At 46.8% G+C, this 12,690-nt stretch overlaps 1 protein-coding gene across 1 annotated transcript; it reads right to left on the bottom strand.

The window, feature by feature from the left end:
• Nucleotides 1-10,188: 10,188 nt before the first annotated feature.
• LOC126212859 (protein fork head-like) lies at nt 10,189-11,805 on the bottom strand. The gene has a single exon (XM_049940353.1). The coding sequence runs from the start codon at nt 11,803-11,805 to the stop codon at nt 10,189-10,191; it is 1,617 nt and encodes a 538-aa protein (XP_049796310.1).
• Between the last annotated feature and the right edge of the window lie 885 nt (nt 11,806-12,690).

Below are 12,690 nucleotides of genomic sequence, written 5' to 3'. Positions count from 1 at the left end.
AGAACAGTTATCAGTGACTGCCTGGCAACCCCGTCGTTCCCCTCCTAGCAGCACTGTGGACCGCGGGAAATGCAGCTGCCTGCGTTCACCCCGTGCCTCCCTACGAGTTGTCAGCTGTACATTCTCTTTGTCCGTAAGGATAAAACATTCTACAGTCCTCGTCGAGTATTTTCTTCTTCAGCCTGCCACACTCTTTTTAGGGAGGGACTTTGCTTGTCTCCTACGTCTCTCATTTATGGTGATCGATCAACAGTTTAACTCACTCAGAGTTACTAAAAATTATGCTGTTGGTATGTGAAATCGCTCAGCGTTCACAGCGAACCCACCTTGGTGCTTTGTAAGAGCCTTGACGGCTACTATTTTACACTGTCGCTCCAAAAAGATTTTAGGTTAACGATGCGACTCTACATCGTGCAAAAATGGTTCAAATGGCTCTGAGCACTATGCGACTTAACTTCTGAGGTCATCACTCGCCTAGAACTTAGAACTAATTAAACCTAACTATCCTAAGGACACCACACACATCCATGCCCGAGGCAGGATTCGAACCTGCGACCGTAGCGGTCGCTCGGTTCCAGACTGTAGTGCCTAGAACCGCACGGCCACTCCGGCCGGCAATCGTGAAAATATTATTATGTTCGTCTATGCACCTTACAGAGGAGTACATGTATTTTTCACTAGTTTTAACATGTAGTTTTTGGTAAAGGGTGGCTAAATCCTAATACCGTTGTCAAGTACCAATACTCGACTCCGCTGATATAAGATTTGTATCTCAAACATATAGTACCTGACTAGTGTACACTACAACAGCGAGATGTCGAAAGGAGAACAATTTAACGCCACTTCATATGCATGTTCTCTAAGCGCAGTAGGCCTACGTTACAGCCTTACATGCAAGGGTCTCAATAAATTCTACTTGTTTCTCGCGTGCGGTTCAGGCAGTTGCAGCCCTGGGTAATTAACCATAATAGGGCATAGTCGACTAGCAAGGACTGAAGACAGGGAAACTGAGGCTCGCTAAGAACGCCATTCTTACAGCTGAAAGTAAAGAGAATTCATAAATATTAACTGCAATGAACAAGAATTCGTAGAAAATATACGACTTCATCTTTAATAATAGACAAAGACAAAAGGCGTCTTACGAAATGAAAGTAAGAAAGCTTAACTTGGGAAGATGCAGCAGGATATAGCTGTTGGTGTACTGGATATAAGCGCAACATCACTGCGTTCAAATTATAACCTTTGATGATTTGCAGCCGACAACATCCCTTAACTATCGCATGGCACGAGGTGTAAACTTGTTTACTTTCTCGTCACGCACTCTGTAATAAATGAAGCAGTAGTTAGGTTTTTCCATTGACTATTAGGCCCTAAAATTTTCGTTACTGCGATCCAAAACATTTATTTCTATGGTTCAATATTATTCTAGTTTCAATGACTTCCACTTTCATTGCGAGGATGCTCGGAAAAAATTGTGCAACAAGGCAGTTTCGAATAGTGAATAATTTCACTAATAACCTCATACGCTTCTACAAAAGCTGTATCGTTTTTCGCAACTAATAATATATAAAAATAAGTGACGTGTAGTGCAAAACAAGACATCACTGATACAACTGCGCAAATAATTACGAAGACAATGTGCACAGAATGCAACTGAAATACCGATCTATTGCCTTTATTTTGTACTTATTTATAAGACTAGAATAATAATATTTTTCTTGCCATATTTCAATGCCTAACATTGAGTTAAATAGGTGCGTAAAATAACTTTTCGAGAGAGACAGAGAGAGGCTGTCGAACAGCTTAAAACGGTTAGGAAAGAAATTGCAATTCGTAGAAGGATTATAAGGCGCGTTGGATGACAGCCGGTATGTAATAATGAATAAACTGGGACAGCGTTCTGAGAAATGGTAGACTACAGGTAACTAGTCAAAAGGCCGCCAATATTGTGTGCGAAGGGACCGCCCGGGCACAGCCACAGCGAATTACTTATGGAACAAAGGAAACCATGTTTTAGAGGGAGCTGACGTCGTCCAGTTAACTGCAACCGTTTCCTTCAGTTCTCTTCCGCGCATCTACGTACGTGTATTCTCACTGTGCGATCTTCAGTGGTTACAATGAGACAAACGCCTTCGTTTCTTTTTGACCCAACTTCATTACTGTCAGGTAAAAACTTTATTTTGCTTAGCGCGATTACCAAGGCGTAAGTGATTGCATATGCGCGTATCTGATGTCATGCACAAATGCACAAAGGGGTTCTCGCGCTACTTACACGCATCTGCTCGGATTTATTTTTAGAGACGTGAGCTGTCAGTAATACAGCCCTCTGGGCCACTGCATATTTCGTAATGACTTTAAACGAAACGTTTTCTAACCGGCAGAGTCATTACAAAATGTTCTTAAGCTACCCGCTTATTACAATGGGTGCAAAAGTCAGTTAAAAATGATATTCTAGACTCTATGTGAATGTATTTTAATAAATGTTTTCTCCTGTCGACAAAAAATTACTTTTTTACCTCACCAGACCTCTTTGGAGGATTCTACAATATACATACATCTAAACTGAGTTTCAAAATTATGAATTCATATGTGAACAAACAAATAACCCTAAATGAAACACGAAAAGTAAAAATGTGTTACTTATTGTCACATAGGACTTACAGCAACGCGAAATTTTTCGTACACTTAAGATACACATTTTTGTATCTGTCCATTTTATAACCCCTTAAAGGTGGTGCCAGTTACGAACTACGAAACATTTTTGTATCATTCTGGTTATGCCTGTCGCGGCTGTGTAAAACAGCGGTATAACAACATACTGGAAAACGATGTTAGTCACTGTTTACTTTACTAACGCTGCAAGATATGTTTCGAGGCTTATTATCGGATTTTCAAATAACTGTTGCCGACATCATCTGTGCTGGCATTTGCTTGCCTACGTGATTATATTACAATACTTCGATACGTTTAATGAAATTAGTAAGTGTACATGCTGTAAAATGTCGTAATAACTTAACCCAGGCAAACAATTATCAAGGTCGTATAAGTGGCATGTAGCTGAAAATGAGGTATTTAATTTCGAAACGCATCATACAGTACTAATAAATTAGATTGTGAAAGTTTACGATTTTCAGTTCTTTTTCCTGCTACTTTTGGATGAAGAAGAAACTAAAATTTTTAGTTGCAGTAGTAAACTACTTACTAAAAGCTTCGTGTCAGCAAATAACAATACATTTACATCTCAACTGAGAAGGAAGTATCTATGTGTAAAGATCGACGTTCTGGTAGCCCTACAGCGGCCTGGTTGCGGCAGTTAGTTTGGACGCCCTGCTGATCCATACTTCCCGCGCACCCTGTACTTGGATGGACATTGTCCTGGTGGACCGGTTGGGGCAGGAAGCTGGTGATAACGCGCCCATTAGTTTCGTCACCCAGGGAAACTTCGTGCGGTCAGATGACACCGTGTATACATTAGAAATCTACGTCTGATTTACTCATAGTTACAAATACGTTTTCCGAAACTCCACACAAGATCTATGGACAGATGTTCTTTTATTGCCGTCTTTGATCACAATATAAAGGCTGGAAAAAAATTTGACTGTATTGGATCACTGTTCATATTGGCGATTATGTCGCAGCTGGTGAAAGATCTGCGGAATTCCGAAACTGTTTGTAAAAACAGCGGAAGAATAACGCAAATATTCCTTCTGTAAAAACAAGTTTTCCTGAAAATCCTAGGAAAATTCTATACTTGGAGATCACTGGTTAGTTCCGGAAGTCTTGCACGGAATATTTACGATGTGTCACTGGTGCCAACACACGTAAGTTTTCAGTGTTTGCTCCATAAATCCTTACAGTATGGACGAGGGTGGAGGCGAATGAAGAGAACCAATTCCCACTGGATTTCGCACCGTGAAACTGTTCCGTAGAAGAAAATAAAAGGTCATCCGTGGAGGAACGTGGATGGTAGCCGACATAAACTTGAGAACTGCTGTAGAAGTTAAAACGGACTGTGTAAGATAACAGCCGCCAATCACTCAGACTGATGTTTACACAATACGAGCATTAATCACGACTAAACAAGAGTCATATAATTGACTGGTGTCGTTCTTACTCACTTTCTCATAACCGATAAAATAAGAATGTGGTCACCTGCGAAACAACAACCATTTGAGTGGCTCTTTTGTAGTGGAGTCGAAAAGGGGAAGTACGACTCACTAATTGTAATGTTTGAACAATTATCTGCTGACACAGATAAGACTACGGTACCTGTTTCGTCTAACTTATAATTAAAATCACCGATAGCCGGTGAGTAAAGCAGTTTATTTTACTTCTTCTAATTTTGGTTTAGCATTTGGCGTAAACACTGTTTAGTAAACCACACATTACACCTGCGACAAATGAAAGCCCAAAATATCCCAGCGGTAAAGACGCTACGACTCTCTTAGAAGACAGGTTAAAGAAAGGCAAATCTATGTCTGTGGCATTTGTAGACTTGGGGAAAGCTTTTGATGATGTTGACAGGAATCCACTGTTTGAAATTCTGAAGGTAGGTAGCAGGGGTGAATACAGGGAGCGAAACTTTATATGCAATTTTATAGAAAACACCGACGGCAGTCGAAGGGCATGAAAGGGAAGCTGTGGTTAAGAAGGGAACGAGACAGGGTTGCAGCCTATCCCTTAAGTTATTCAATCGGTACACTGAGCAGGAAGTAAAGAAAACCAAAGAAAAATTTGGGGAAGGAATTAAAGTTCAGGAAAAAGAAGTTAAAATGTTGCGGTTTACCGATGACATTGTAATCCTGCCACAGACAGCAAAGGACTTGGATTAAAAGTTGAAAGGAATGGACAGTGGCTTCAGAGGAGGGTACAAAATTAACAGTAACAGAAGCAAAACAATGGTAGAATGTGGTTGAGTTCAGTCAGCTGACGCTCAGAGAATTACATTAGGAAATGAAGCACTAAAAGTGGTAGATGAGTTTTGTTATTTGGGCGGTAGAATAACCGATTATGTCCACACCGAAGTAGAGAGAATATAAAACGGAGACTGACACCAGTTAGAAAGGCGCTCCTGAAGTCGAGAAGTTAGTTAACATCGAATATAAAATTAACTATTCAGGAAGTCGTTTTCGGAGGTTTTTGTCTGGAGTGTAGCCTTGTACGTGAAAAGTGAACGGTAAGGAGTAATGACGAGAGGAGTATAGAAGTTTTCGAAATGTAACGTTATACAAGAATGCTGAAGATTAATAGGTAGAGGGCGTACCTAATGAGAAAGTATTAAATGTAACTGAGGAGACGAGAAAATTTTGGCACAACCTGACTAAAATAGTAGAGGGAGACCAAGAGACGAGTACAGCAAAGAGATGAGGCTTGCAGAGGATAAAGCAGCGTGCAGAGCTGCGTCAAACTAGTCTTCGGGCTGAAGACGACAACAACAGCAATAACAACTTTGGCGCTGCAGCTGGCAATAATTATTTATGCTGTGACAAATAGTAAAATTATCTTACAAAAAAGTTTGAACGTGTAGGTTCAGCTACAGCCACCATCTGCTTCACAATTAATACCGACGATCATAATTCTGAAATTTAGGTAACACTGTAAACCGCGAAATATTTATGCAAATGAAAATAAGTGAGAAAAGAAGTAACATGGACTAAGGTGCTAGACACAAGGCCCAGGTCTGTTGCAGGGCTTTAGTTAGAGAACTGCCGACGGGGCAAGCTTCTTTCGGACTGTTGATGATGCAATACGCAAAATTGCGCGTTCATATCTTTCAGGATGTAAGCGATTTTCCAGCTTCTTCTTCCAGATGCCATCTGATGTAAAAAGATAGGATTTGAAAGACTAGCTCCTATTATGAAGTGCGTATGTTAAATTAATTACACTTTGATAGTATTTATATGACTATAGGCAATCCAGATGGAGAAATTTCAGTGCTCATTCTTTTCAAAATACATTTAAAATCACAAGCTCTGCTTAATCAAATCATCCTCAGACGTTTTCTTATTATGAGGCGTTTTGCTGCGTACTGAGTACATCATATTGTTGACTTTCCATAAACAAAAAGTATAAACGTCTGAGGAGGAAATGGCTAAGATGAATTAGTCGGTAAGTACTAAGACACTGCGTCATGGACAATATTTTAAATGTACTTTTATAATGACAAAAAAACATTGTGTAAAAGGTCTCGTATCTGGAATCTTACTTCGCCTTATGCACGCCCAAATGAAAGGTTACGTGATCAGACCGCAAATGGTGCTGCTTCGTCTGCTCTCACATAGAAAAGCAAACCATAGCAGACATGAACACTGGACAAACGCAAATTCACCCATTGAGCGCGTAGATTACAACGTTTGACACATTAGGCTGACACGAAATCGTGACAAATCAAGCTTAGAGAGGGATTACCCAAAGTTACGTGTTTTGTTTCCAAAAAACAATGTGGGAAAAATTAAATAATGCGCTCACAACCAGAGACACAAATGTACACTACACCTTGAAGTGTGAAAATGATATCTCATTGTAAACTTTTTGCTACTGTGATGTTTAAATGTGAACACTAGCTAAATACATGGTTCTGACGGTTCCTCACTATTTGTGTAACTACGTTGGTGTTTAAGGATGTTCACTCAACCTGACATGGAGATGTAATTACTAGGACACAAGAGCCACGAGTAAACCAAGAATGAGAAAGACAAATATTTGAGTAACGTGGCTGCATCTCCTCACAGTATCAACAATAACTGCTTTCATGTTTACAAATCCACATTTATACAGGTAATCCTATCTTGAAGAACATCTACTTTCGTCACTAACGTATCTTTTACTCCATTTAGATATTATTAGAATTACATCCCTATACACCACGTTAGCTTTGGACAATACTGATTGTGACCATCACTGAAAATAATTCGAAGAACATTACTGCAGGTGAAAATAGCGTTCCAAGGTAGATTAAAACACCTCATGCTTTACCGGTATTCAGTTAGGACCAGCTAGACACTTCACACGTTCCTTGCTGTATACCTGCATGCTTCTACTTGAAACGAAGGTCCTAGATAGATTTAGTATGAGGATCAATAGAGAGGGGTTGTAAATAACAGTAGACTACGCAAGATCTAATTGTTCAAGGAACGAATATATTGCTAAAAGTGATGATAACAACAAAACAATAATGTTTGTACAGCAAAACATGAGGCTTGCGCCCTATGTTGATAATTGTTAAAAGTTTCTTACGTCCAGATTACATGCTATTTTACAAAGATAAAACGAAAACATAAAAATCTGTGGAAACAAAAGAATGTACACATACAGTGGTGTAGCTGTCTAACAGATGGGTAGGCCTTCTCAGACGGCGCTTTCCGTAACGTTACGTCTAGATGTACAATGAGATTTTTTTATTGCGTTAACAAGAGATTCCCTTTTACTGTTTTTCTGTATCGTGAGAGATTATCACACTGAGACAATTAATGACTACAGAACGAGGAACTAATAAGACTGATCACACACACAATACAAACACACACACACACATGTACACATTACGTGACGCACCGAGAAACGTGGAATGCGTAGAAGCTCGTTCAAATTGTGAGAGACGCTATACAAAAATCAGATCTCGAGAGAAGCGATTCCTTCCGAATAAAGAGATTATGCAAACTTCAGACGTATATAGAAGAGAGAAGAGATACAGTAAAGAGAGAGAGTGAGATTGTGTGAGCGCACAGCTACCCTTTTGTCCAACGAAACATTGTTTGCTAGTTGCCAAGAAATGTGTTGCTTGGCAACTGCGTACGGAGCCGGGGCAGCTGCGCACGCACGAGCGAACGTGAGAAGGCCTACCGTAGGAAAAGGGCTCAGCACTGTCCACAGTCCTCCAAGAGTACAAAAACAACAGACAGAGAAAAAAGAAACGGTACACTTTACAATATAAACACGCCAGCGTATAAAAATTAAAACCGTGACACATTCTCTCGGGAGAGTGACAGTCAAGTGTTCGCAACCGAGATTATTTACACTTAGTATTTTGTATATACTTTTCTTTTTGCACAAACACACACAGTCACATTGGTAGGTTCAAGTTGCACGTGCGGTCGGTAATATACATATACATATATACACTCTGTTTTCGCTGCGGTCCCTTAAAAACTGAATTGCACTGATGGCCTGGACAGAGATTCGCCCGTCCAAAAGCGGAGTGTTTATCACAGAAGACGTCTTTGCTGGCTGGCGGGCTCGCAAGACGCCCCGGGCCGCGCTCTAGACGGCAAAAAATCTGCAAGGCGCGCCCTCGCGCGGGTTCTGGAAGATGAGGTCTCCGCAGAAAGCGTGAGATTTTACAAGACTCAGCATTCTGCTATTCAAATGCTGTTATGAAAATATCACTGGTTGCTGAAAGGACGCTAGGTACGAGGGAATAGTTTAGTGGGAAACGTAACTTGCTGACCACACCGTTCGGAACTGACGGGAAGCTGCCGAGCTTAATGTGAAAGTGTCTCCCGATTCACAACAATACCAAAATAAATCACATCATTCTGAGTAATTCAGGCAGGAACGTGCTAGATATTCAATCCGTCACTAACACTACAGACAATTAATCCGCACACTTGCGTAATTTTCCGGACAGCTTACTTGTCAAGGTTTGTACGTACAGAATTAGTGTTGATTTTTGCTTTGCCCGTGAAATATTTCGATGAAGGGGAAAATGGAAAGCTAGAGGTTAACGTCCCCTTGACACCGATGTCAATGAAGACTAAGAGGGAGAGTAACCTGTCTTTGGCTTTGCATAGGAATCATCCTGGCATTCGCCTGGAGCCACCTCACCGCAACTACGTCATACCCAGAGGGCGCTCTTCACGTAATGACGTAACATTACGCCGTAATGAAAAATCAATAAATGAAGAGGACGACGTAACTGCGTCGAGACGTATCCGGGGCGTTACAGAAATCTACAAATAACCGTTTGTTGTATAAGCGAACCTCAATAATTAAATTTTTATCCAAAAGGCACGAAGCTGGCTCAAGACGACCGTCTCCTCCACGACTATTTCGTTTTACGACTACACATTCGCATGCTTCAAACGAATTGGATTTTTTCGTAACTCCTTTCGATCATTACCACTTGGGAATGCTTCGAAATCTGATACTGGAAACAACATCGCGTCCGAGTAATTTTACTGAATATCATACGACACACACACTTTTAACACAGACTGTAATGGCGGCTTTTTGGGCTATCACTGTAATAATATATTTCTAAACAGCCACTGTCCTATTACAGTTCCTCGACTTCTTTTCGGGTATTACACATCTATCGTCAGGTGGATCGAATTTTTCGCTTTGTGTAGAGTAACAATGTGATTTTGACAAGCCGTCTACGATCAATGGAAGATGCTGCTCACAAAATAGTCCACAACATAGATAATTTGCATGTAGTAAAGGTAATTTCGTGCATTGAATGACGGGAAGCCAGTACACCGAAGCACGTGATGAACGGCAAAATGGAAGGGACTGCTGTTTAGTTGGTTGAGCGCAGAGAAGAATAACTGGTAGAGTTGGATCTCTAGCTAATTTTCAGATTGCTACCAAAACGAAAGGCACTTCATTTGTTCCCAAAGAGAATGACGACATTAAGCACGGAAGGTGCGGGCCGGGGGAGGTAATTTCATTCTCCTAATCATACCAATACAATAACTCGAAAGGCGTCGTGGAAAAGGCGAAAGCAAAAGAGATTGGTTACAAGAACCTGTTGCTACGGGCGAATTTCATCCACCTGAGGACAGGAATGTAATACAGCCGAAATACGCCTTGGAAGAACTAAATAGAATTGAATGGTGGCCGTAATTTGTCGCTAAGAGGATACAGATCAACGATTTTGAGAGTTAGGTGTCTAGCGAATGGAATTTCCTAGCAGATCGAAACCGTGTGCCGAGCCGGGACTCGAACCTGGAAATTTGTCTGTCGCTGGCAAGTGTTCTTCCGACTGAGCCATCTGAGAACGACTCGCGACCCGACCTCACAGTTTCACTTCCAATACCCTTCCTCCTAGGTAATATTGTCACTCGTGGAGTGTCGGGAGAGACTGTCACAGCTAAGCGCGGGAGGGGGCGAGGACGCGGGCGAGTAGAGCGCGGCGAGGCCCGGGGCGGCGCGTACTTACGGGCGGGTCGCCTAGGCCAGCGGGTACTGTCACAAGGAGGTGGCGGTGGGCGGCGGCGCGGAGGCGGCGGCCGCGTGGTACAGCGGGCTCTGGTAGTAGGCGGCGGCCGCGGCGGCGGCGGCGGCGGCGTCGCTCGCCGAGTGCACCGGGCTCAGCGGCCCGTAGCCGTACTGCGCCGCCATGTCGTACACCTTGGAGCTGTCCTTGTCGGGCAGCAGGCGCGTGATGGAGAAGGGGTGCGACGCGGCCGCGTACGGCTCCTGCTTGAGGTGGTGGTGGTGGTGGTGGTGGTGGTGCTGCAGCAGGCCCTGGTGGTGCGGCTGGTGGTGCAGCAGCTCGGCGGGGTGGCAGCGGCCCATCATGGCGGCAAGCTCCTCCTGCTGCTGCTGGTGGTGCTGGTGGTGCTGCTGCTGGTGCGGCGCCTGGTGCTGCTGGTGCAGCGCCGCCTGCTGCAGGCAGAGGTCGCCGCCGGCGCCGTGCTGCAGCAGCCCGCCCATCGGGTCGGCCGCCGCCTCCACCTTGGGCACGGCGTGCAGGCCCAGCATGGCGCCCAGCGCGCCCGTCGCCTCCTTGTCGGGCAGCGCCTTGTGCGCGTGGTGGCCGTGGTGCTGGCCGTGGTGCTCCTGCGACGGCGACTTCTTGCCCTCGACGCCGCCCGGCGACTGCTGCTGCTGCTGCTGCTGTTGCTGCTGCTGCGGCGGCGGCGGCTGCTGTTGCTGCTGCTGTTGCTGCTGCTGCTTGTGCGACTGCCGCAGCGCCTCCTTCTTGTCGTCCTTGAAGCGCTTCTGGCGCCGCAGGTAGCACCCGTTCTCGAACATGTTGCCCGAATCCGGGTGCAGCGTCCAGAAGCTACCCTTGCCCGGCTTGTCGGGCGTGCGCGGCACCTTGACGAAGCAGTCGTTGAAGGAGAGCGAGTGGCGGATCGAGTTCTGCCAGCGCTGCTGGTTCTGCCGGTAGAACGGAAACAGGTCCATGATGAACTGGTAGATCTCGGAGAGAGTGAGCATCTTGCTGGGCGCGTTCTGGATGGCCATGGTGATGAGCGAGATGTACGAGTAGGGCGGCTTGGCGTGCGTGTAGGAGCGGCGGTAGGGCTTGTCGCCGCGCGCGCGCTGCAGGGCGCCGGGAGAGCCCGCGTCGCCGCCGCCCAGCCCGCCGCCCACGACGCCCAGGTCGGCCGCCCCGGCGCCGCCCGCCATCCGCGCCGACCCCACGCCGCCGCCGGGCCCGCCGCCCACCGGCGCCAGCGCGCCCGTGTAGCCGTTCAGCGCCGACATGCCGCCCATGCACGAGCTCACGCCGTTCGCGTTGCCCATGGGCGAGCCGATGGCGCCGTAGCCCATAGCTGACGCGGGCGACATGCAGCTGCCGTTCATCGTCGCCATCGACGTCATGCTGGACGCGCCGCTCAGCACGTTCGAACCGAAGCCCTGCGGCGAGTTCATGGAGCTCATGGAGAGGCAGCCCACCGGGTTGACGCTGTACGCGGGCGGCATGGGGCTCATGGACGGCGCCTGGCCGCCGCTGCTCATGACGACGCCGCCTCCGGTGCCGCCCCCGGCGCCGCCTCCGGCAGACACGGCGACTCCGCCGCCGCCGCCCCCGACGGACACGGGATCCGACGAATACAGCTTCTGCGCTAACATGGCTAGCTGGAGGTCGGGCGCGCGCTGGCGCTACGCACTCATGCCCGGCGCTGCCGCTTCCGCTGCCGCTGGCGCTGCCCGCCGCTCACTGCGCCGACGCCCGTCTCTGTTCTCGCTGCCGCTGCCGGAGCCTCCGCTGCATCGGCGCACGGCCGCACGCAACAGGTTCCACTGCGCCGCGCCGCTTCTGTTTGCCGGCTCGCAGCGACGCTAAAGAGTTACACTGATTGAAAAACAAACATTCGTCCGACCTCCGTAACGACGCCGACGGCCACCTGCGTCCTCGTGCGCGACCGTCCGCGTGTGTGCGTGAGCGCGTGCCCGTGTGTACACGGCGCGTTCGCGTGTGTGCGTCCGCCGGATCACGTGGGGGGCCAGCCGACTCCTCTCTCGCGCACCGGACTCCGCGCGCGTTCTTGTTTGGCCAAGAGAGGGGGACGCACTATTTAGCTTTCGATGATCAAACTGAAGTGCCTTCTAAAGTTTGGGAACATGAAATAGCGAATGGACACCGAGGGATCGGTGGAGGGGGCGATTCCCCCGATTTCCCCCACTACGGGGACGATCCCTCCCACGGCGCGCCGCTCGGCGAATAGCGAGCGGCCGAGCGGCGGTTGCCGGGGCGACGGGCGGCGGGCGCGCCGCGGGCGGGGACTGGCGAGGCCGCGCCCACCCGCGCTGGCGCCGCACCGCGGGCGCGCCGCGAATTAGGTAGACGGACGGTGACCGCTCCCGGCAGTCATTTTTACTTCTGCTCGGAAAAAGTGTGTTTTGGTGCTCATTTTGGCGGCGGCAAAAAGTTTGATAACTACTGCCGCGACTCATGTTATTTGGCGGCGATGTGCTTACCGACGAATGCGCACGCGACCCCTTTAGTGACCGTGT

Source organism: Schistocerca nitens, chromosome 1 (assembly GCF_023898315.1).
Source record: "Schistocerca nitens isolate TAMUIC-IGC-003100 chromosome 1, iqSchNite1.1, whole genome shotgun sequence".
In the NCBI taxonomy this organism is placed as follows: domain Eukaryota; kingdom Metazoa; phylum Arthropoda; class Insecta; order Orthoptera; family Acrididae; genus Schistocerca; species Schistocerca nitens.
The sequence above is the reverse complement of the archived record's forward strand: the minus strand, read 5'-3'. Positions and strand labels throughout refer to the sequence as shown.